Source organism: Bactrocera dorsalis, chromosome 3, assembly GCF_023373825.1.
Source record: "Bactrocera dorsalis isolate Fly_Bdor chromosome 3, ASM2337382v1, whole genome shotgun sequence".
NCBI classification, from domain to species: domain Eukaryota; kingdom Metazoa; phylum Arthropoda; class Insecta; order Diptera; family Tephritidae; genus Bactrocera; species Bactrocera dorsalis.
The window spans coordinates 4,766,437-4,791,419 of record NC_064305.1 but is presented as its reverse complement, the minus strand read 5'-3'; the positions used below and the strand labels follow the sequence as shown (position 1 = coordinate 4,791,419).

At 40.4% G+C, this 24,983-nt stretch overlaps 4 protein-coding genes across 5 annotated transcripts in view; 3 read left to right on the top strand and 1 right to left on the bottom strand.

The window, feature by feature from the left end:
• Positions 1-24,983, bottom strand: part of LOC105228353 (uncharacterized) — a 120,142-nt gene that overhangs the window by 77,833 nt on the left and 17,326 nt on the right. Inside the window, exons 3-4 of one of the 2 annotated variants that reach the window (XM_049453735.1) lie at positions 18,141-18,528; positions 17,778-18,071 (exon numbers count right to left, since the gene is read on the bottom strand). In XM_049453735.1, the coding sequence (XP_049309692.1) occupies positions 17,778-18,071; positions 18,141-18,505 (659 nt within the window). In that variant the 5' untranslated portion in view covers positions 18,506-18,528. Of the gene's footprint in view, positions 1-7; positions 740-17,777; positions 18,072-18,140; positions 18,529-24,983 lie in introns of those variants that run through there. The other variant, XM_049453736.1, reaches the window with a different exon arrangement.
• Positions 3,574-6,913, top strand: LOC105228354 (uncharacterized). Its single transcript, XM_011208157.4, has 3 exons — positions 3,574-4,070; positions 4,126-4,287; positions 4,368-6,913. Exons 1-3 carry the CDS (start codon positions 3,890-3,892, stop codon positions 6,806-6,808), a joined length of 2,784 nt encoding a protein of 927 aa, XP_011206459.2. The 5' UTR covers positions 3,574-3,889; the 3' UTR covers positions 6,809-6,913.
• LOC125777787 (uncharacterized) lies at positions 9,263-11,288 on the top strand. The gene is made up of 3 exons (XM_049453355.1): positions 9,263-9,845; positions 9,916-10,476; positions 10,627-11,288. Exons 1-3 carry the CDS (start codon positions 9,263-9,265, stop codon positions 11,286-11,288), a joined length of 1,806 nt encoding a protein of 601 aa, XP_049309312.1.
• Positions 22,530-24,983, top strand: part of LOC105233079 (potassium voltage-gated channel subfamily KQT member 4) — a 40,638-nt gene continuing 38,184 nt past the window's right edge. The window contains exon 1 of the mRNA XM_049453739.1: positions 22,530-22,706. The gene's annotated coding sequence lies outside the window, so the exon portion shown is untranslated. The remainder of the gene's footprint in view (positions 22,707-24,983) is intronic.

The following is a 24,983-nucleotide window of genomic DNA, read 5'->3' as shown; positions in this document are numbered from 1 at the left end:
TAAATACCTTCACAAGCAGGAACATGAAATTTCTAACGTCTTGAAGACTACAAATATCAGGTTGTCGATTATTTACTAAGGTTGCGTCTCAAATATTCCGTAATTTTGAGCGCAATTGTAAAGGATTAATTTTTTTTCGAAGAAATATTTGTTAAAAATATTTTCTAATTAGAACTGCACAATTTTTCGATTTCCATATGAAATTTGTTTCGTTTTCACATCAACAAGCTAGTTTCAAATAGTACTTTCTATTTGAACTTTTATTTAAATCATTCTCATTGCACTCAATTTAAAAAATTACAATCATCTTTTGATTTCCACATTTTTGGAATTTTTTTAAGTATTTATTTTTAAGTTTTCAATATTGTCGAATCACAATAATATAGTGAATGCTTTCATATCAGTAGTTTGGAGTATTTTTCATTTCTGCAAACCAATTACCGTTATTTTTCACAGTTAAGATTTTCATATTATCAACAATTAATTTGTTTTTATCATTTCTTTATCATCCTTATGGGTGATCACATCATTGGAATACATCAATCTAACATTCGGATAGCCGGTGTTCTCAACACTATGTAAGAAAGAATTTTCTCAGTTTGCGAAAATCAGCGATTTTTCAACCCAACTGTTGCCCACTCAAACATAAACACATAAAATATGAAATGAGAATTGTAGAACCGATTTAAGCGCAAAACACGTACTACTCGAAACGCCGCTAAAACACAACTGAAAAGCGTGCAGCACCAACATATCAAACTTGGCTTAGATCAGTTAGCCAGAACCACAAGCGACGAGTTAAAGCGCCGCTTGCCGCTCACTTGTCGTTTGTTTATGTTTTCACATCGTCGTATTGGTCAACAAGCGGCTCTTTTCCGGCACTAGTGTAAGCGCGTTCTCACTCTCTAATTCGCGCGCTCTCGCTGACACCTGTAGTTTGGTGCATTCACAAGGGTATGTTGTCTCCGCTACACCTGTGCTCAGCTTGATCACTAGCTGACTATCATAAGCAAATACTGTGCACACCTTAGACGAAAAAGCGACTTAGTGGATACAAAAACCTGCCGGCTTTATTTCATGAAACTGTGAGACTCGCAAGCGCTCAACCGCGCTCTCGCCTACTCACGCAAGCTCTAACACCTGTCGCATGTCATTTTACTTAATGCAATATGGATCTTTTTTCTTTCATATTCATAAACGAGCACAAGCACGGATTGGGGTAACTCAGCCAAAGTGAGTTGGTTGACAATATCTCAGCGAGAGTGTGTATAATTGACGCGTGCAAATGCACAGTGACGCTATTAAGTCAAGTCAAAAATGTCACATGATGTGCTTTTGATGCGCCACAGAGCTGCTTAAATGCTGAGTGACAGTCTTGAGGAAGAGTTGGTTTTATTTTATTGAGGTTGGTAGCGGCTTAAGCAGAATTTTTAAATTTGAAGAATTAGGATGGATCTTTAATTGAATAAATTTGAAATATAGGATGATAAGCTGTCGAAATTCAATGGCTTAAAATACATAATATGCATATAATATCATATATGTAAATATACAAAAATTTTTTTGTTTGAAAATAATGAAATTCTTTCGTGGTCCGTTTCTGTTGTCCCGTGTCCAATTTTCCATCCTCTCCTCAGGAAATATATGTTCATATTTTCAACAAAACTGATCAGATTTTCAGAAAACATCCAAACATTATTTTTTGAAGAAAAAACATCCATTCGTATCAAAAACTTGGCTTAAACTTGGGTTGGGGAGAAGGTCCCGGACACTAGCCGAGGAAAATCAACCATCTAGGTATAAGGACTTAGTTGTGATGAAATGAGCACCGAAAACGATGAACGCAGTAGATACCCAAAAGAGGTTATTACCGACGGAAACGTCAATAAAGTTTACAAAATAGTTCTAGATGCCCGTAAAGTGAAATTGTTCAAGATTATAGACACTCTAAAAATATCAACTGAGTATATAAATCATTTCATTTACGACATTTTGGTATGAGAGAGCTTTGTGCAAAGTGTGTGCCGCTCGAGCTCACTTTTGACCAAAAATAAGGACGAGTTAATAATTCGGAGCATTGTTGGAAGAAATTCGAGCGTAATGAACCCGAGTTTTTGCAACGATATGTGACAAAGGATGAAACAGGGCTCCATCATTTCGAGCAGAAGTCCAATCGATAGTCATCTTAGTGGACTGAACCCGTTCGAAAGCGTGGAAAACACAACAATCGGCTGGTAAGATTATGGCGTCTGTATTCTGGGAAGAGCTTGGAATAAATTTTATTGACTACCTCGAAAAAGTAAGAACCATCATCAACAGCGACTATTACATGGTGTTATTTAAACGTTTGTAGAATGCAGTCGTCGGGAAACGGCCGCATTTGAAGAAAGTGCTGTTTCACCAAGACAATGCAAAAAAATGCAGTGAAAAAGATGACAAAACTCCATGAATTGGGCTTCAAATTGCTTCCGCATCCACCATATTCTCCAGATCTGGCCTGTAAAGGCTGTTTTATGTTCTCACATCTCAAAGGAATGCTTGCTGGGAAGAAATTTTCGTCGAATAATGAGGTGATAACCGAAATTGAGGCCTATTTTGAAGCAAAAGGCAAATCGTACTGCTAAAATGGCATCAAATAGTTTGAGGGATGCTAAAATCAGTTTATTACAATTGAAGGGAACTATGTTGAATAAAAAAAACGAATTTTGCCAAATAAAATGTGTTACTGTGGTAGGCGGGGAACTTTTTAATTAATCTGTTATTAAGTCCGCCATACGAAAACCTTTGAAACTGATGGAACTCTGGAATTCCATCTAATTACTATTCTATGAAGGCAATATGATATAATTACATTTTGAAGTGATGTTAGTGCCTCTTCCTTTCCATTTTCCTTAGCTTAGATCCAATAGTAGTCGAACACTTTACAAGATATAAACGTCTCATATGATATATAGCTCTTAGCCACTGATTCCGAATTTCGGTAGTAAATTTTAATAATTTCGATTCGTTGTTTGATCGTATATCTTTCCATGATGAAATGGCAAACTTTACTGAAGCGAAATGTCAAAAGACCGAGAAAAAATAAATCGTCATTTGCTGTCCCTATCGGTCTACCTGAAAAACCTGTTATACATATTTGCATTCCTACATTAAAATTAAAAAGAAAATAATTTAAAATCTAAAACCGAATATTTGCAATGCTTTAATTACCCACGTCCAACAGTTATCAATTACATACATAATTATCATTACACCAACTTGCCATTCACCTATATTTATTTGTAAGAGATTAAATAATTAACAAGCAATTAACAACAAAGTGTTGACAATGAAATGTCAGATACAATATAAGCGAGCAAAAATGGCAAAAGCAAAAAGTGATAATGATTTGTCGATGAAAATATGAATGAAATACATTTCCATATGCACGCCGACAATATTTTGCTGATAACTTCAAGTGATTCACCGCTTCAGCAATTAAAAAATATTATAAACAATTGATAATTTTACTAGCCGAGTATTTTAGTACGAGTATGCTACAATTTGCTACTATGATTGAAGCAAGTGGTGCGTTGTGTTTTTTTCGCTAGTTGATGCGCCTAGAATCACGTAGTTGCAGCTGCAGACCGCCGTCAAGACATGCACAATACCGTTAAGAAAGCAGACTACAGCTATTGACACACATATTTGGGCAAAACTTCATTGCTTTGGCTAAATGGTGTGCAGATTGTTTAATTGCACAAGAAGCACATAGAATGATAGCTAAATTAGAGAAAGAGTAAACAATTTGGTCCGCACTTAATTGCATCATGAGTATATAAGGCATGCGACCTTCATTTCGGCATCAAAACACAACAAACGTTTCAGCAGTTGGTCAATTTAACCAAGAATGTGGCGTTTACTTTTATTTTGCATCCTAATTGCATCCACACATAGCGCGCTCGAAACACCACTGTGTCCAGATGGTGGTGAGCCGGTGTGCGCGAAGAGTGGCTTCGAATTCATTTACTTCGAGAACGAATGTAAATTGAATGTTTTTAGCTATAAAGAACTTTTTGCTGGCCGCCCAAGTGAGTATTACTGCCTAATGAATTTTGTGAGCTTTAATTAAAATCTTCGCTATAGGTCCCACTAGAGTGTCGCTGGTGGAGTGCTTCTCTAATTGCGCTGGAATCGTATGCCCCGCAATATTCCAGCCAGTTTGCGCACAGCAAGTACCTGGAGGTACCGTGCAAACAGTGTCCAATGCTTGCCTGGTGAATCAGTTGATTTGTCAGACGAGACAACGTAAGTGGCACAACTCTTTCATGTACTAATTCAAATAAGTTTGCTAATATTAATATCTTTTCTTTCAAAATATCTTCCAGAATGGGTAATCATAGCCAATGGGGGATGTCCAGATACTGCAGTACCCAACCAGAATTACTTTGCATCTTCCGGCATTGATGCTGTGCCACCAGTGGGTCCTTACTCGCCATCGACTACCTACACGCCAACGGCTCCTTATCCGCCAGCGGCTCCTTACTCGCCAGCTCCTGCGCCAGCACCTGCACCTGCGCCGGCCGCTGCACCAAGTTACGAGCCTCAAGCGACATATGAACCAACGCCAGCACCAACACCAGCATATTATTCACCACAAGTGCCACCAGCACCTATTGACCCCGTCCCGCCCACAAGCTATAACGCTCCGGCGCCTCAAACTTGTGCAGCTGATTACTCAGCTTTGGCACCAGAGCCAGTTCCTTCCGGTTCTTACTCTGCTCCAGCACCTGTGGAACCCGTCCCGGCCCCAAGCTATAACGCTCTGCCGCCTAAAACTTATGCTGCTGATTACTCAGGTTTGGCACCAGAACCAGTTCCTTCCGGTTCTTACGCGGCACCAGCACCTGTGGAACCCGTACCGGCTCCAAGCTATAACGCTCCGGCCCCTCAATCGTGTGCTGCTGATTACTCAGCTTTGGCACCAGAACCGGTTCCTGCCGGTTCTTACGCTGCACCAGCGCAAGACTCTTACGCAGCACCGAGCCAAACTTTACCGCTTGTTCCGTCACCTTACTCATCACCAGCAGTGGCTGACTCTTATATAACAGCAGCAGATCAAAGTCCATCGCCTGGTTCCAATTCTTATTTAGCCACCGGTGTAGATCCTGCTCCATTCGCTTACCCACCTTCTGATTATGTTGCGGCGCCGGCGACTTTGCCATCCGCAAACACATGCCAAGCTTCTTACAGTCAAGAACCAGCACCAGAATATGCTTCAATACCTGCAGTAGACTCATATGCTGCTCCATCTTCAGCCGTATCTTCATCGAATTACGCAGCACCTGCGCCAGCTTCAGCCCCAGCCACTTACGATTCTGCTCCATTACCTTACACAGCATCTGATTATGCCTCACCTGTACAGAGCCAAGCGGCTTATCCGGCACCAGCACCAGCCCCTGCCACATACGATCCTGCTCCATTACTTTATTCAACATCCGAAACTATTCCTGCTCCGGCACCACCAGCGTATCAAAATACTTATCAACAATATCCATCTGATTATGGATCACCTGCACAGAGTCAAACTACTTATCCTGCACCAGCACCAGTCCCTGCTTCAACTTCTTATGGAAGCCCAGCCTCTTACGAACCAGCTCCACTTCCTTGCTCTACATCTGATGTTGTTACTGGTCTAACGCCATCACCGTATCAAGACGCCACTCAACAATCTGCATCTGCCTATGCATCACCTGCACCCAGTTCAACTGCGTATCCTGCCCCAGCACCAGCCCCAGTTCCAGCCACTTACGAACCAGCTTTGCCGCCATCACCTTATCAGGACGCTCAATCTCCAACCGTCTATGCTTCACCTGCACCGAATCCAACGGCTTATCCTGCACCAGCACCAGCCCCAGCCTCATACGATCCTACTCCATTACCTTGCTCTGCATCCGAAGCAGTTCCTGCTCTGACCCCACCAGCATATCAGGATTCCTATCAACAATCTTCATCTGCTTATGCATCACCCGCACCGAGTCCAACCACTTATCCTACACCAGCACCTGCTTCACCTTCTTATGGAAACCGGGATCAGTATTCGATAGAAACTCCATCCTCGTGCTCATCATCGAGTCAATACCCTACGGTTCCAGCCAATCAAGCCACAGATTCATATGCCGCACCTAGTCAACCGGCGTATTCAGATGCTAATCCAAGCCCAGCCGCGGCGGTGCCATCCTCCTACAGTATTCCAGCTCCTGCTCCTTACTCAGCCTCTGATCAATATACGGCACCAGAACCAAACTCTTACGGATCCACAGACCAAAATCCGATACCTGGTGCCAATACTTACACCAATCCAAGCCCAAATCAATATCAAGCCCCAGTCACAGATCTGAGCGTATACTCTGCTCCTACTTCAGCATCATCGCTGTCAGTAAGTCCCTACACTGCGGAATATCCATTACCTGCTCCTGTGGCCTTACCATCTTCAGCAACGGATCCCGCTAATTACTCGCCGACATCTGCTTACTCACCGACACCATCGCCTGCATGTTCGTGCTCATCAAATCCAGCGCAATCTGTTCCTTGGTGGCCTTCACAACCGAAAATTGCGTCGCTTAAATACGATATTCCTGCGATTATTGGAGGTCAACAAGATATTTCGGAGGCATATACACCAGACATCGCTGCTTTAATTTCGAAATGGATTGACAGTAATCCCCTGATATCAAAGAATGGCTTGCAGTCTCTTGCTCCCTTTTATTATCAGCCCACTTATACACTCATCGAATATAGAGGTTCGAAAGGTCCACGTTCATATTAAAAGATGACTAAAAGGGTGACCTGAAGTTTAGCCGCAATTAATTTCCAATGTGATTCTTGTATGAATGTGTGCATGTAGTTGTAAGATTCCCCGACCCATTGAAATTGTTTGATATACCTATAATAGATTTTCCTTAGATATATAGAACGCTTAATAAAGTTAATTTTTAAAACAAAAAGTTCCAATCTGTACTGAAACTCATTTTATCTACTGAGCTCAGGTTTAAAAGGTATGAGGGTAATTTTGATTTATATTAACTCATGTCTTCGCGAATGTTCCAATTTATCTGCGTAATAGCCTTTTTTCGACAGATCAGGCGACATTGCCAAGTGTTGTCAAATAGGCTATAGACTTCTGTTCATTATTGTTTGGCATTTCATAATGAAGAAACTTTTGCCTGAACAACGTTTACAAATCGGTCAGCTTTATCAGAGTGTACCCGAAGACCGTGGAGAGTTGATTCGATGCCGATCGCATCAACTCAGGCTAACGTATAGAATGACTTGCTGCTTTTACGTCGAGGTCATAAATTGAATGCGTATGAAATGCAGCTTGCGCAAGAACTGAAGCCGCTCGACCTTCCCAATGACATCGCTTCGTTCTATGGGCTCTTGAAAAGTACCGTAAAGATCCGACGTTTTCAAGCCAAAGTTTGTTCAACCTTACACTTTTTTCTGTAGAGATATGTTGAGCCTAAAATCCACGTTTTGGGCCGGTCCATTGGACACCAAGATCGTGTGACTGTTATACTTTTTTCTGTGGGGATATGTAGAGTCTAAAGTCCATGCGAACAATCCCGCGATTCAGGCCTTGGAACAAACCAACACGCGTGTCAACGGATGGGCCATCTGAGACGTAGCCGCGGCCAACATATGAAAGAGATAATCTTCAAAAAATAAATGCCAAAGAATGATTTTTCGAAATATAATAAACATTCTCCATTAAATTAGAAGTTTCTGTGTTTTTTCTTTAAAAAAGTAGGGAACCTCAAAATGGATCATCCTTGTATATAATATTATTAAAATATGTTCTCTTTTTCAGTCGTTGAAAAATTTATATAAATAATTGTGTTTCAATGCCGTCCCGGAGATGGTTCAGAAAGTTGTCTTTCACTAAAGAAATTTATTGAACGCTCTAAACTGAAGTTGAAGTAAAGAAAAGAAAGTAAAAGTTTCTGTGTTGGTGTAATTTTTGTTATTGTAATATGCATGCTTTAAGTAAAGTAAACGTTCTTTAAATATCGGATATCTTTAGTACCATCCTACTTATAGGGATGAATATGGAATTTATGTGGTAGAAGATTGGAAACAAGCGGACTTTCCTATCTGTTCGCATCAAAAGTGCTCGGTTTTGTGTTGCTACTTCCAGATTTACATTTTTTAGAGGGTTCTACTTGTATGATTTCTCAAGACGATCACGTAATATGTATGTATGTATATTCATATAACTATTTCTTGCGAGTTTTGTTGAGAAAACTTAACAACCCATAATAATAAGGAATATGGGTACTAATTGAATATAGTGTATTTTTGTCAGTCTCTTATCTCTGAAGACTTTCTGGAATTGAAGGTCTTTGAAAACAAGGTTAACGAAATGAGATGTTAGGAATACGAAATCTTGAACTATTAGGACTGGAATGCTTTTAGTTCTGAATGAAACTACTATATGTATAAGCTTGCACACCTCGACTAAACTTTAGGGAAAAATCAATACTCAACCTAAAAATAATAGACCTAGAAATGGGTCTATTTTCTTAAAAAAAATCTATGAGACCTTTGAGGTATCAATTAATGAAAATATTGCACAGATTTGAAATGTCTTCCGATTTAGCGACACAAATAAAGGTTAAAATTTTAAGTCCTGTACACAGGCAGCTCTTGAGAGCAGTTTGCTGCCAGAGACATATTCAATAATAACCTATATAGGGATGTAATATTATCATATGACTTACCTCTTAGTTTTGGTTATTATCAGAGAGAAATAGTCGGACATTGTACTAACCTGAAAAGATACAAAATAATATCATATTTTGTTATTACTATTAGAACGAAAGCATTTTAGGGCACGTATATCGGTAAACAAATAGCTCAAGCATTTCATTCACACATATTTTTTAAACACAAACGGTTATTTTTTAGCGCAGCACCGAAGAATGTCGCACCAAAGTAGATATCAAGAGCCAAGAAGCACGTACGGTGGAACAGTTAAAGACCAACGCCACCACAAGTGCGTTGAATGATGACTGCACTAAGCCACCTTCGGTAGGCAGTACAAAGATTATTCCCATGTAGCAGAGGCACATAACTCGATAAGTATAATTCCTCTACTACGCACGATAGGTCTTTGACATAAAATTGGGTATAAAAGGTTCACGGCCGTCAGTTGGGTAGTATAACAAAACGACTACACAGCAAATCACTTCAGTTGCTTCAGCGAAAAATAAGTTATTTCAAAATGCGTTTCATTTTTTTAATTTGTGCATTTATTGTGTCCGCTAATGCGGCCACCTATAACCTGCAACCACCGTCTACGTTGCCACGTTATCTGAGTCCTGTACCATCTTCAGATCCGCAAGCACTTGTAACTTCCTATCAATATTCGGCACCAGCTCCTGCACCCGCACCTGCGACTTATGCAGCGCCAGCACCAGCACCAGCACCCGCCTACGGAGCTTCGCTAGCACAACCCTCCTGTCCCTATGCGGTGATGCCTGCCCCACTTCCTGAGCCATTACCGTATGAACCAACTTTGCTTGCATCGGACACAACGCCTTACATAGCACCAGCACCGGTTCCAGCTGCTTACCCATCACCAGAGCCAGTTCCAGTACCAACTCCTTGTTCTTATGCAGCAGAACCTGTGCCAGCTCCTGATGCTTATGTAGCGCCACCACAAGCTCCTGATTATGCTTATCCACCAGCCGCTCTTCCTCAAGTTCCAGTTGCTTATCCAGCTCCGGCCACTGGTCCAGCTCCTGTTGTTTACGCAGCACCTGCTCCTGCTCCAGCTCCTGTTGTTTACCCAGCTCCGGCTCCTGGTCCATCTTCCACCATCATGTCCTTACGCAACAGCTCCGACGTCGATTCCTGATGCTTATGCTCCGATAGCACCTATTCAAGATGCCTACTTACCAACAGCACCTGCTTCGGACACTTACGCAGTACCAGCACCAGCTCCACAAGCTTATAATGCTCCCGTACCAGTTCCAGCTCCTGCACCAGTCTCCTTTTATGCTGCTCCAAGCCAAAGTGTCTCACCAGCTCTACCCTCTTATTCAGCACCAACACAATCTGTCGCATCTTATGCTGCTCCGGCACCTGCTCCTGCCCCTTGTGCAGCTCCAATTCCGGCTCCAGCTCCTGTGCCTTATGCTGCTCCTTCACCGACTGGTTATGCTGCTCCTGAGCCAGCTCAGCCATTTTACGCTGCTCCGGCGCCCGCTCCTGCCCCTTGTGCAGCTCCAATTCCGGCTCCAGCTCCTGTGCCTTATGCTGCTCCTTCACCGGCTGGTTATGCTGCTCCTGAGCCAGCTCAGCCATCTTACGCTGCTCCGGCGCCTGCTCCTGCCCCTTATGCAGCTCCAACTCCGGCTCCAGCTCCAGCTCCTGTGCCTTATGCTGCTCCTTCACCGGCTGCTTATGCTGCTCCGGCGCCTGCTCCTGCCCCTTGTGCAGCTCCAATTCCGGCTCCAGCTCCTGTGCCTTATGCTGCTCCTTCACCGACTGGTTATGCTGCTCCGGCGCCTGCTCCTGCCCCTTGTGCAGCTCCTGTGCCTTATGCTGCTCCTTCACCGGCTGCTTATGTTGCTCCTGAGCCAGCTCAGCCATCTTACGCTGCTCCGGCACCTGCTCCTGCCCCTTATGCAGCTCCAATTCCGACTCCTGCTCCAGCTCCTGTGTCTTATGCTGCTCCCTCACCGGCTGCTTATGCTGCTCCGGCGCCTGCTCCTGCCCCCTGTGCAGCTCCAATTCCGGCTCCAGCTCCTGTGCCTTATGCTGCTCCTTCACCGGCTGCTTATGCTGCTCCGGCGCCTGCTCCTGCCCCTTATGCAGCTCCAATTCCGGCTCCAGCTCCTGTGCCTTATGCTGCTCCTTCACCGGCTGCTTATATTGCTCCTGAACCAGCTCAGCCATCTTACGCTGCTCCAGCACCAGCTACCTCTGCTTATGCACCGCCATCGCCTTCTGCCTCTTATATAGCGTCAGCTCCAGCTTCACTGTCCTATGCTGCTCCTGAGCCAGTTCAGCCATCTTATGCTGCACCACCATTTGCTTATGCACCGCCATCTTACACAGCACCAGCACCTGCATCCCCTCCTGCCCCTTATCAAGCCACAGCTCCAGCTCCGGGGTCCTATGCTGCACCTTCACCGGCTACTTATGCTGCTCCTGAGCCAGTTCAACCATCTTACGCTGCACCAACACCAGCTCCCGCACCTATTCTTCCCCCATATTCCGGTTCTGTTAAATACTATCAATGAACACAATATGTTTAAAGTAGTTTCCGAAGACATCAATAAATAAATCATATTAGAGCCCAGCCAATCTTTTTTCGTCTTTATTTAATTTAGTTCACGGAAAGCTGTGTTTTACTGAATGAAATGTATTTGCTTCATTAGCAACTAAAAATGGTTCAAGTTTGATTTGCAAAAGAAGACGATTTTACTTTACTATTGGCTTGAATCAGTTTTCGAAGTGGCACATTTTATTTTCTAAGAAATATTCTTCCCTAAAATGGTATCTTAAAGGCCGATGTAAACTAACTTGCTTCACGAATTCCGTTTTCGAATGGCGGTCATCCGCTGAAATGCTTCGCCAATACGCTGTAAAGCTTCTATGAACTCGAATAAGGACAAGCGAATATAAGTGTAGTGAAAAACCCAAATTTTAAATACCACTCAACAAGTAATAAAAGTATTTCGCAACGATTCACAATTTTTTCGGTATCAATAATTATTTACTACTCTTTTATTATGAAATTCTAAATAAAATTTATTAAAAATTGTATTATTCATAAACTCTTCCAAATAATATCAAAGCGAAGCTTATTTTTGTGTTCCACAAGATTACTTCAGAGAAAGCTTTGCAATTACGTTACACAATATGGTTTGTTTCAATGCTAATAGCTTGTGCTTTACAGTTTTACAGCCACTGTTATGAAAGCATTTGCAGCGATCGTTGTAAATTTTGCGATCGCATTCATCATTACGAACAAATAACTTCGTGATCAAATAGTGCTATAACACAAACCGTACTTTTATAAGATGTATCCTGTCTCTACATAATAAATTTTAGATATTCATCAAGTTATTTTTGAAAAAACATAATTTCTAAATAAAAACTCGAAATCAAAATTTTTTCTATCAGAAAGGTGAACAAAATGTCCATACTTCTTGAATAGGTTTAGCTATTTTTTACACAGAAAGTAACCAGTCGTTAAGTTGAAAGTGGCAAAACATTTTTCTCAGGAAATTATAGACAACTTGACCTTGATTTATTTTACCTACCAGAAACCACCCGATTCTTTGGGTCATTTCTGATCCTTTGATTGTAAAAAGCTGCCTGTACATACCAAACTGTAAAGCTGGGCTTGCTCATTGATTTTTAACAGAATAAATAATATATAAACCTCAATAAACCCATATTTGTTGGGTTGTGGCTCCAAAGTAGAAAACATCATCTTACTAATATAAAATGCAGACCGTTAAGGGAAAGGGGTTGAACTACTATAATCTCAAGCTCTATCAAATACTTCGGAGTTAGGATAGATAAAAGACTAGGCTCTTCGACTCTGGAACTGCTTATGAAGAGGCATTGCATCAAAGTGGATCTATATCAATGTCATTCGACTCATACGAATTTATGATGCAGTGATATGGTGGATGGTATTATCGAAACGGAACCTTATTAAACCCCCAAAACAGGTGCAAGGGATTATTTTTTGGGGACTACGAGCGTAATAAAAATTACCTCAAAAGAGGCTCCTAAGGTTATCCACGTCATCCGACCAATACACATAAAAGTGAGGTATGAGGCAATGCTTATGGGCAGCCGGCTCATGGTTTAAGGCCATAGGACTCGGGCTTGTAAATGAACTCTGAAGTTAAGTTGCCAATGCGACCGAGAAAAGGAGACCCATGAAGAACTAAACGCATCGCCTACATTTTCCAGTAGGAAAAATTGGATAAAATTTTTTATGATCGAAAGTTTTAAAGGCAAAACCTACATATTCACTGACGGATTAAAGAGTGAAACAGGAACAGGAGCGGACTTCTTCTGTTGTAATTTGTACACAAAAGGCAGCTTCAAACTAAATGACTACAATTCAGTCTTCCAGGTCGAAATTAATGTCAGAAGTCACATTGCGTTAGGTTATGCAAGCAGGCAATTGCTAGACTTTTAGTAGATAAATCGGTTAAGATCTTTCAGGTACCCAGTGATATACTTAGGTATACAAAGAAAGTAAAAGGCAGACGAGCTGATCTTCTGGAGGCAGCTGGAGACACAATTCCCCTAAGCTGCCCCAGGCCATTTAGCTCTTTTATGGTTATTTGATGCAATGGACCCTAGTGGAACACCTCAGGACTTGGAACACAAGCAATACACGGCATACCACTAAGATACTTAGGGGTAGTGTTGATGGTGGACAAGCCAAAACGAACCTACTCCTATGCAAAAAGGAAATTCATAACATTTTAGGGGTGTTCACAGCACAACTATCCTTCAGAGAATGGGAAAAGTGGATTTGGCAGAATATAGAGCACGTGTAGAGGAGGAGACGCTGGAACATTATCTAAGCGAATGCCCAGCCTTCAGTCAAATGAGAAGGTACATATTCCATGGTTCTCCAACTTAAGAAATATTGGGTAGCTGAGGTAGAAAAGAGTCTGCTGTTTCACTAAATCCACGAAGTTGCTGGAAAAGGTTTAAATTGGTGACCACCCGAGAACGCAATGAGCCTATTGATGACCTAAGTGCGACAGATTACGGTCCGGCGCTCATGCGCCTCTATTTTCAATGAACCAATCATTTAAGACAAAATCCCAGACGTGATAATATTACAGAAGGCTATGGTAGTCCCTTCACCTTTAGGGTTTAAATTACTTCAAATTGTTCCTGTTTTCATAGAAGCCAAGTCCGGAACAACGATCAACATCCGAACAAGAAAAGAATGTTTCGTTTTCGGTTATATAATTAAAACAGTGCTTGACTCATACTCTTCAACAAACGCAGATAACTTCGCCAACTACTTTTCATTCAAGCAAAGAGACACAGTTACATAAGTTGTGTTGTTGTTTGTAAACACCCCAACTACAACAACTATTTCATTACCAATGCTGAAAATGCAAATAAGCGGTTGGTAAACATGACTACCGGCGTGCGAAAAACACGTACTTGCAGTTGAAGACCGCCGGCTTTGCGTAAGCTCAGGTGATAAGCGCTGAATTCTGTCTAATAACTGAAGAACGCACTTTGCCAAACTTTGCGAACACGGACCAACGAATAACGGTTAGATTGGTCCATTGAGCCGAAGGCACATAACTTGGTGATAAGTAAATGCTTTGGCGGTGAGGTCCGAAATTTGAATTTTACATGGAACCATATTCAAATGAAGTATAAAAAGCGGGCGGCCCTGAAAACTTGAGTACATTCACTTTAGAGTTATTCGAGAATTCACTTTAGTAAACCTTCAAGCCATAAGTATGTGGTTAATATTATTTGTTGGGAGCGTGATGACTTCTATGGCAAGTGGACTGTATACACCGATTTGCGCTGAGGGCGGTTTACCCGTGTGTGCCACGAATGGCGTAGCATATCTTTACTTCGAAAACGAATGCAGACTAAATGCTTATATTTACAAGCAAATTTATCTTGGACAGCGAGGTAAGCTTTATACTCCATTTTTGGATACCGTTAATACCTCACCAAAATTAAAACAAAATATATATTTCTTTTAGTTCCCATTAAAACGGACTTGGAAAACTGTTTACTAAACTGTCATGAAATTGTCTGTCCAGCAATGTTTAAGCCTGTTTGTGCTCAGCAAGTGCCTGATGGAGCTGTGCGCACGGTGCCCAATGCCTGTCTCGTAAATCAGCTAATTTGTGCAACTAAGCGACGTAAGTATACATTTTAATTTTCATTCCGGAAAATATTTATTCAATTTCTGAACTATTTACCTCTCCATAGACTGGAAAGTTATCGGCGAAGGACCCTGTGCGCCAACATTAAAATCAACACCACTAACAGATGAAGAGTATTCGTTTACTTCACCACCATCTGAAGATTATCTTGCATCCAATCCGGAACCAATTTCGACATCCTATATTGCGTCATCTTCATACAAAGGCCAGGAATACTTATCGCCGCCCTCATCTGATTCTTCATCGTATGCGGTTCAAGATCAAAGCCAAAATTACATTGAATCAGTTCCCGCTCCAGTACCTTATGCTACTCCAGATGTAGTACCACCTACTTATGAGACACCAGAACCAGCTCTTTGTTCAGCTGCTGGTTCTGATCCTCTATCATATATTGCTCCTGACCAAAGCCAGAATTATCAACCACCTTCAGGTTCTTTGCCATATAGTGTTCCAGATCAGAGCCAAAGCTATGAAGTTCCTGCTCCAATTCCTATTCCCATCGCAGCACCTTATGCTCCTCTTGACCAGAATCAAAATTATGTTGCGCCTACCGTTTCTGTACCAGTACCAGCGCCCTGTCTCTATGCAACATTGCCTGATTCAAAACCGGCACCATATGAAACTCTTGATCAGAGTCAGAACTATGTGGCACCTGCTGAAGTTCCGAAATCTTATCCAGTTCTGGAAACAGTCCCATCCCCAGCAACATATGAAGTACAACCGCCTTCTCAATGTCCGGCACCAGCACTTTCTGTAGTACCAGCACCTTATACGGCCGCTGACCAGAATCAGAATTACGTTTTACCTGTCCCAGCTCCAGCTCCAGCTCCAGCTCCTTATATGGCACAGGACCCCATCCTGCCAGCTTCCTATGGAACACAACAGCCACCATCTTGTCCTTACGGAACACCAACTCCTGCTCCAACATCGCTACCTTATGCTGCCCTTGACCAGAGTCTAAATTACGTAGTGCCAGTAGCACAGGATTTAGATGCAAGCCAATATGAAGCACAGAAATCAGCACCAGCACCTTGTTCGACAATTGACCAAAGTCCAAAATATATAGAACCAGCTCCAGCTCCCCTGCCTTATCAAGGACAAGAGCCAGTTCCGTCACCTTATGAAGCACCTTGCTCTAATGCAAACTCTGCACCTGCTACCGCACCAGCGCCTTATTCATCTCTCGACCAGGGTCAAAGCTACGTTACAGGACTTTCAGCTCCTGCTCCTTATGCGACCCAAAATACAATTCCAGCTCCCTATGAAGCAGAGCAAACAGCACTATACTCTAATGCAGCGGGACCAGCTCCTCCACAGCCAGTTTATACTAATTCTGCTCCAGCCCCAATATCATCTCCTTATGATGTGCCGCAACCAGCTCCTTCTCCTTGTACAGAAGAAACACCAGCTTATGCGCCACCGTCGTATGCTGCTGTTGAACAAAATCCTGCGCCTTACGTAGCCCCAAATCCAGCTGTAGTCACTAATGAAGTACAGCAAATACCCTCGTGCCCATATGCCACATCAGCTTCCGTCTCTGATCCTGTAGCTTACACTGTCCCAGAACAGACACAAAGTTATGTTGCTCCAATTCCAGTTCCTGTTGTTTATACAGGCTCAGATCCAGTATCACCTCCTTATGAAGCCCAACAGACATCGCCAAACGCTTATCCATCACCAGCAGTAGCTCCAGTTCCAGCAACATTGTCATATTCAGCTCCTGAGCAAAGCCAAAGTTACGCAGTACAACCACCAGCAGCTTATTCGAATATAGGAGTTCAGTCGACAGTTCCTTACTCTCCATCAACATCTTATACTGATCCAGCTCCTTCCACTGCTGCAGAACAGCCACAAAATTACGTAGCACCAGCTCCTTCTTCTTACTCCTCAACGTACCCAGATCCTACGCCAGCAGCAGCTCCATGTGAAATACAACAACCAGCTCCGTACACTCCTTCAGCACCTGCTCTCACTCCTACACCTTATGTTGGTTCTGAACCAGTGCCAGCGCCTGCTCCTTATGAACAGCCACAACCAGCTCCGTATCCTTATATTGCTAGTGATTCAGTACAGGTCCCTTATGAAGCTCAACAACCAGTAGTATGTGCTGCATCGGCTTCTGCGCCTACAGATTTGTCATATACTGCTCCAGTACAGAGTCAAAGTTACCCAGCCACTCCACCTGCTCCAATTTCGGCATCTTATGCAAGTCCTCAAACAGCACCGGCTTATCAAGCACAGCCACCCGCTCCATGTTCTTGCACGGCAGCAAATCAATATTCAGAATCGAGGACACCATTATTATCAAACATTTACTCAAGACTTCCAGGATCCTTAGATTTGACAAAACTTTTTAAACAACTGCGCAGGCGCTTCGGAATGTTTGCTTATCAACCGAGATATACGCATATAATAATTAGTGATTAGACTTACATACGATAGTAATATTAATTTACTAGTGATAACCCATAATGGGTGCTAGCGTAGTCTTAATAATAAAGTGTGTTAAAAAGCATATAAATCTTTATTTCTTTGGAAAATTTTAAGCTGTCAGTAATCAAAATAATAGCATGCTTTTAGGCACTTGGAAATCGATCTAGTGTTTGGTGGATGTCTTGACTAATAGCTAAGACACATTCCTACTTTGATCTTCGGTGTATGAATAAAGATCGTTCACAGTTTGAATGTCAGTGTTGGCGAGATTCGGAAAGCTGACTTTGCACTTAACTTGAGTACAGTTTTATAGCCACTGCAAAGCTCGAGCTCACTACTCAAGTAGTAACGAAACTCTTGCTCGAAAAATCTAATTTTGCGTGTTTGACTCACCTGCCACACTTGGTTGAAGTACGCTCACAAATCGAATCCAGCGAACACTGATCCTCGCCACCACCAATGGAATTGTAAACATTCTGATTCGTATCGAAGCAATAGCTACAACTACAATACGAATATTGCGAGCAGCAAAAGGACGAAGCGACCTCAGCGTCATCCAAATCTGTGATATGTATTGAACAATCACCATCACTGTTCGAACAACTCAGCTCGCGTTCGGTGTATAAATGCGCAGAACGCGGTCGCGTTAGTGTGTGACCTTCCGAAGCAGGTGCGCTACGGCGCGATCTACAAAATAACCAAAACAAAAAGACAGCTCAACTCAGTGCACAATACGCTACAAGCGGGCATACTTACCTTTTACTGCGCGTATCCACCGTCTCCACCACCACATTCCAAGTGCGATGTATCAGATATAGTAGAAAGAGCATGCGCGACGTTTCACCATTCGGTGGCGCCGACGCTGGCGGCGTTTTACTGCGTCCGTGACCGTGAATGTCATTGGTCGTGTGCTCACTGCGCCGACGGCTGTGCCGTGCTGGTAATGTTTTAGCTTTGCGTTGTGGCGCGCCGCCGTCACCATCGTCGCAGAGTGTTGAGTGATAGCGTGACTTTTGATTCCGCGGTGTAGTTGAAGCGCGTGATTTGCCCGTGTGGTTGTTGCTGTTGCTACTGAAAGCCGTTGAGCCGCGATGGACGGCATGCGTCAGTGAATTTCCCATTATTGCAGCGGCATGTGAAGTGGCTAGAAAAAGAAGTAACAAAAAGAAACATAAATAGTATTGCTTGAAGGTAGAAATAAGCATCTGTTGAATATTAAAATTTAAATTTAAAGAGATAAGCAAACTGAAATTTGATATGTTACCACTTGAGGGATGCTTGTGCAAAATAAGCAGTCGAACAGTCTGTTCTTTTCGAACTTCAACTGCTTTATAGTGTTTAATGTTTGCTGCAACGCAGAGAAATCACTGAGTGAACTCAGTTTTGAGCGGAGTCGATTAGTTGAGGAGTCGTTAGCGTTGCTAACCTATATATTGGTTAGTCGAAAAAATCCTTTCGTATTTCTAATTAAACTTCAGCATATTTTTTTATATTTATACTAATAAATAAATAAACAAATATGTACCATTTTGGTAGAAAACTTTTTGCCATTTTTCCACTAGAGACATTATTCCATCAGTGTAAAACGAAATTTCGAAATTTCCAGAATGGAGCCGAGCGAACCATTGTTGTGCTACACGAACTGACGCAGCATCGTCTCCGTAAACTTCACAAATTCCAATGGTGACTTGCGTGACATTTTCCCCTTTTTTATAGGAAAATCTCAAAATATAGCGAATTCTTCATTATTTTCCCTCATTTTTGAACAGCTGTAACTTTTTTTTAACTTTACCGAGTTTAATATTTTTTTGGTTAAATAAAAAAATAAAATTTGGTTAAAAGCTTAAAATCTCACCTTTCCAACACTATATAGTATGATACAATGTGATTGGTAGCACTGAAGATAATAACTGCAAAGACATCTTTTGTCAAAATACGAAAATACTTTATCGACTATCCATTATTAAATATTTTGTGAAACTTCCTTCCAAACTTTTCAACTAATTTATCTACAGTCCTGTGAAATTTCGAAAATCTAGGCCTTAGTTGTCTCTTATTTGTGGTGAAATTGCCAATCTTTGCCTAGATTAGCATAAGTCTAGTTCCAGGATATTGTGCCTATATAAAATTAGAACCCTATCAATTGGTACGCGTACCGTAAATAACCACACCTGTTCGCTCCACTCATCTCAGGTCTGCTCATTCATCAGGGAAAAATAATTTTTTCTTGCTCTCAGCTACAATAGTTTAAGAAATTCCAACTTTGTAATAATTAATTTCAGAGTTTAATAAAACTAATCGTTAATTTAATGTTCAATTTTTGCTTGTACACAAGCATACATATCAAGCTTGGATTGTTGCTTCATTTCACCGAACACCTAAGCACTCTGACCGCCTTTTTTAAGTACCCATTAAAATCGACACAAATGCTACCTGACGCTTTGCAGCTACGCTTTTCGAAGTCTTTCACTCATTACCAGCGATTTAACTGCAAAATCCTATGCCCACAATAGCTATCGCTTACATTCGCAACAACAACAAAGCAAGATGGTGAGTTGCTAATTTTATGCTATTTCATTATTTCTTGCTTTTTTGTGATTTTTTTCGTTTTTTTGTAATTTTTTGTTTGTTGTTGTTTTGCAAGCATGTTTTATTTTCCGCGCCTTTGTTTTGATCACTTCGATTTTGTTTTGTTTTTCTTGCTACTTGTTTGGCGTTTTCATTTGTTCCTTTTTCTTTGTACATTCCGTTGTCCGCCTCATTTGTCTAACTGTCTTCATCATCACTTTACACATGCATTGTTCTATCAATTTCGTAATCGCCTGCTGTCGCTGCCGTTGAAATGCAAATCTATGCAATTTTCATGGGTCAAGCTTGACTGCGGCCGCTCAAGCCCACTTAAGTATGTATGAGTATGCATTGCAGTTTAGACCCAAAATGTGTTGTTCTAATATGTTATTATTGTTGTAGTTACATTGCTAAAATTGCTAAGTGTGCTAAGTTCAATTGAGGCTATTGCAGTTGGGAGGGCAGCTAGGAAAATTTAGTCAAAGAAGTTCATTCTGAGTGACTTTCTATTAGAGCGATATTGTCTTTTTGGGTTTGAGGTTATGAAATTAGTATGATCTAATAATTTTACTGAAAGGAAGCGTGTAAAATTGCAGTACCTCTACCAACTGAATTGAAGACAAAAAATTTTTGTACAGCGAATTTTTGTTAAACCAGTCTTATCACAAGGACTCTCGATACTATTGATAGCGAGGTTAGGAACTACTCGACTAACCGTGAACTTACTGTAAATGACTGGTTACTTGTCTACAAGGAGCCGATCTCCGGAGCAGCAAATCTACTGCTAACTTGATGACTGCAACCGCAACTTGGAAGACACTGCGATATTCAGGAAGTTTGAAACTGGAGTTGATAGAGAGCTGCCGAGAGTAAACCCCTCCACCAACCTTCCCTTTGACCCATTCGTAAAGAAGCTCACTGCCCCTCTCATCCAACTGCTTCTCCCCACTAATAGCTCCCTAGTCGTTATACGGGAAGCCAAAGTTCGGTTTGGCGACTCCATGATCTAGATGATCCGGTATTCAATTAAAGTGTGTGAGGATATTCGACTGTTCAGATGCGTTCTTTTAAGAACCCAGATTTTCTGAGTCTAATAGCCACTTTCGCGGCCATCCACCTTCCGGCGATGTCCACGGGTATTATCTTCAAAATGCCGTTAAGTGCCATGCTCTCAAGTTTCTTTGCAAGTGTGGTCTTTTCTAAAGCCCTCCTCCACGTAAAGACATTTGTCCAAATCACTTTTCCACAAAACCCTCATAACCTTGCCTGTCTACTTCAGACCAAAAAATTCGTCTTAACCCTTGAGTTGTGTCCTACTTTTTCCCCGACCTTGCTTTAACGGTAAAGTTTGACATATATAAGTATTCGCCGTACCGTGCACGCTATGTTTTATGTGAACATAAAATTTGCATATTTGCTTCATTTGGATTTTGGTATGCTTTCTTTACTATGGTTTACTGTTCAGCTTCGGCAACTTTGACAAGTAAATAAGAAAAATATGTATCTGTAAGAGTCTTCAAGCACACATATACACCATACATACATATGGCTGTAAAGTATGAACACATGATTAACTTTTGCTTTGCTTTACATTTATCTCCACCATCTTAATGGCAAACACGTGCTCATATCAATTATGATGGATATGCTAAGCGGTGGAAAGTCAAGCGTCGATAGGTAAAACGATAATTAGTTCCTTGTTTTAGTATTACAAAATTATTAGCGTCGATGAAAGATCTGTGATGATAAGCTGTCTTATTAAGCAACGAAGAGAGCTTTAAAAAGCCAAGAGCATAATGAACTGCTTTTGAAACCAGAACTAAGATCAAATTAGATATGTCAGTAAAATAAAAAAAATGGCAAATATTCAGCCAGCTGTTTGAACACTTTCTGATCAAGTAGTCTTATTTTGATTGGAATTTGAAAACATAGTAATAACAGAATCAATACTATGTTCTCACTGTAATACTGAAAATAATGAAATGAAAGCCTAAAAGTAGGCAGTATTGGCATGCAAAGAAAAATGTTGCCTACATTTAGGAAATTTTTAGCCAAGTTTCACACCTATGTAAGCAATAATTTCATGCCGATTAACTCGGGTATACAGAAAATATAACCGCTAGAAGATTGTTAATAAAAAAATTGTTATTTTTGCATAAAATATTTTCAAATAGAACTACTCTCAACGAAATTTAAAGATTTTTTCAAGAAGTTGTACTCTCAATTACTATTTCTGTATTTTTTGGAATTTTTTTATACGATTATACGACTAAGTATATCTAAATGTTTACATCCGAGCACAATGAAGCCAGTAAAATTTATCGATTCAGACGAGTTTTTAGACGTTGCTAGATTTATATACTTAAGCATAAATTTATCACATAGCTTCAGGAAAATTAGATTTAAATGCACTTAGCAAGAAAACTAACACATTCGGTATGTCAATAGTCAAATAATAGGCATTAAGCAGCAATATTAGCGTAAGCGTTCAATTCCAGAAGCTCTCACGACAAAATGCTATATATAATAGTATATAAGTATTAAAATTTCTTCAACATTGAAAACTGTCCAAATGACATGGCATGAGACGCATGCAAAGTCAAGTGGAGTATTCGAGTTAAAGTCAATAAAGATGTACACTTAGATAGTCTAAAGAGTTGATAATAAATTGCAGCAACAAAGATATGAGAAACTAAGAAAAGCAGTGATCTCGGTAGCGACTAAATTGAGGCATCATTGCTGCTTTGGCTGTCGGTAAGTGTAACAGCAACTGCAACAACATTTGATGATTACATAATAGCTCACTAATAATGCCAATCAGGAGGCCAATCAGCTTGCCAAGACTACTACTACCTGTGCACCGCAGACTGCCGCAGAACACATCTAACAGACAAAACAATGCGGTCGCATTGACTGTTCGCGTACGCGTAATTGAAGAAAATCGACGTCAGTTTAAAAGCAGCACTTCGCAATTGCTTCGGACTGCGTGCGCCGTTTATCTTCAGGCACGTATGTAGAGCGTTCTGATAGCGCGGAAATTGATTGAAAAGTTTCGCAAACACATATATATCAATTTGAAGTGGAATTTGTTGGGAAAATGCAGCACTGAAAGCAGGCCAATACACTTGACTCGCCGCTGGCGGTTAATTTCAATTTATTGCATTGAAAATGTGTCGAACAAGCAATGTGGAAGAACGCATTTGCCTGCAGTTCCTGGGGACGCGGCAACTGGTTTGACGCTCGTAAATATTGTCTGCCAGACTGTGCGCTTATTTAAAATGCAAAGAATATGGTACATACGCGCATATGTTTGCACTCCAATCCAGAGCATTCTTACATCCTTCCAGTCAATTTGTTTGGCTAGTCGCAGGTGTGGCAGTTATGGCAACACATCGCAGCTCGAAATTTATAGTTCTGCTCTAGCATATGTACGTATGTGTACACAGTCTTAAGAACAGGGTGGTTGCATGTATATAGTTATTATGATAAATGCTGTTGCTACTCTTGCTTGCCAGACGCAGCTGCATCCTGTTCTATTTAATATGTATGCTTGTATGTGAAAAAGTTAGATTGATTTCAGGTTATCTGCCTGATTGTCGCACGTGTTTTAGCCCACAGCTACGCAATTGCCAAGTTTCGCACTTCGAATGTAAACGGTTAATTTAGAGTGGGATATGTTCCAAATCGTGAAGAAGCCTGCTGTGCGGGCTTATATGTATAATAAATGCAAACTTGTATGGGCATTTGTGAAAGGATTTTACAGCAGGTTACCCAGTAAGCAAAAGGCGAGATAATGACTTCTTTTGGGCTTAAATATTTTAGGAAATTTTTAAAACTTTGGGATTTTTACACAAAACCATAGTAAAAAAGTTGTTTCTACAAAATTTCTTCAAAGAGCAAACTCCAAAGTTATGTGTTAAAATTTTTTTTAATTTTTGAAGTTTCAAAAAAAAATTACTTTTTGAAAAAAAATAATTAAATTTACTATTTGACAAAATTTTATAAATAATAGCAAAAAAACTTTTCGATTCACTTTCTTAAAAAATTCTAAAAATAGGGTTTTAAAAAAAAATATTTTTATTTTAATATTTAAACACATTTTTCTTTTATTTAATAAATAATTATTCAGAAAATAATTTTTTTAAATTTAGTTTCCTAAGAAAACAGTTTTAAAATATGCGTTTAAAAAATTTCAGTTTTCGAAAAATATTTAAAAAATGTAATATTTAAATTTTTAACACAATTTTGTAAACCATAGAAAATTTAAAAAAAATTTTAGGTTTTGGAATATCAAACTTTTAATTTTATTATTTAAACAGAACTTTTTAAAACATCACTTTTTTTATTTACTAACTACTTAATTTCTTAAATTTAATTTCCTTAAAAAAATTTCAAAATATGTGTTTCAAAAATTTTAGCTTTTGAAAATTCCAAAAAAATTTATATTTTAATATTCAACACATCATTTTGAGAAACCTTATAAAATAATTTTTTCTTATTTAGTTTCTTTAAAAAAAAATTCTGAAAACTAGTTAATGTTTCAAAATTTTAGTTTTTGAGATTTAAAAAATTTTTCTAAATTTTCTCCCGAACAATTTTTTGTATTCTACTTGGAAGTGTAAGTATAATTAACAATTTTTTCATATTTTTTTCAAAAATTTTCGCCTTATCTAAACAGCCTCTCTTTAAAAGAATCGGATTAAGACTTTGAGTTGGCAACTATTTATAAACTCATCACTCCTACAGTATCAAATGCACGCTGGGTAGTCTTATCCAACTACTTGTTTACATACCAACCCAGCCGCCAATAGTTCTAGTGACCCAGTTGCTTTTGCTGTAATCTTGGCAGCATAAATAAATGCAAATAAATTGCAAGGCGTTTCAGTGGCACAGGCGCGCATTTAACTTTGCTATAATTCATTGTTGCAACACGCCTTTTCCCGACTGCTTGCTGGCTTTCTTGTTGCCTTGTTTGGTTATGTCTCCTGCTTTCTCACATTTTGGGGCATATTTGCGCAATTTCGTTACAGC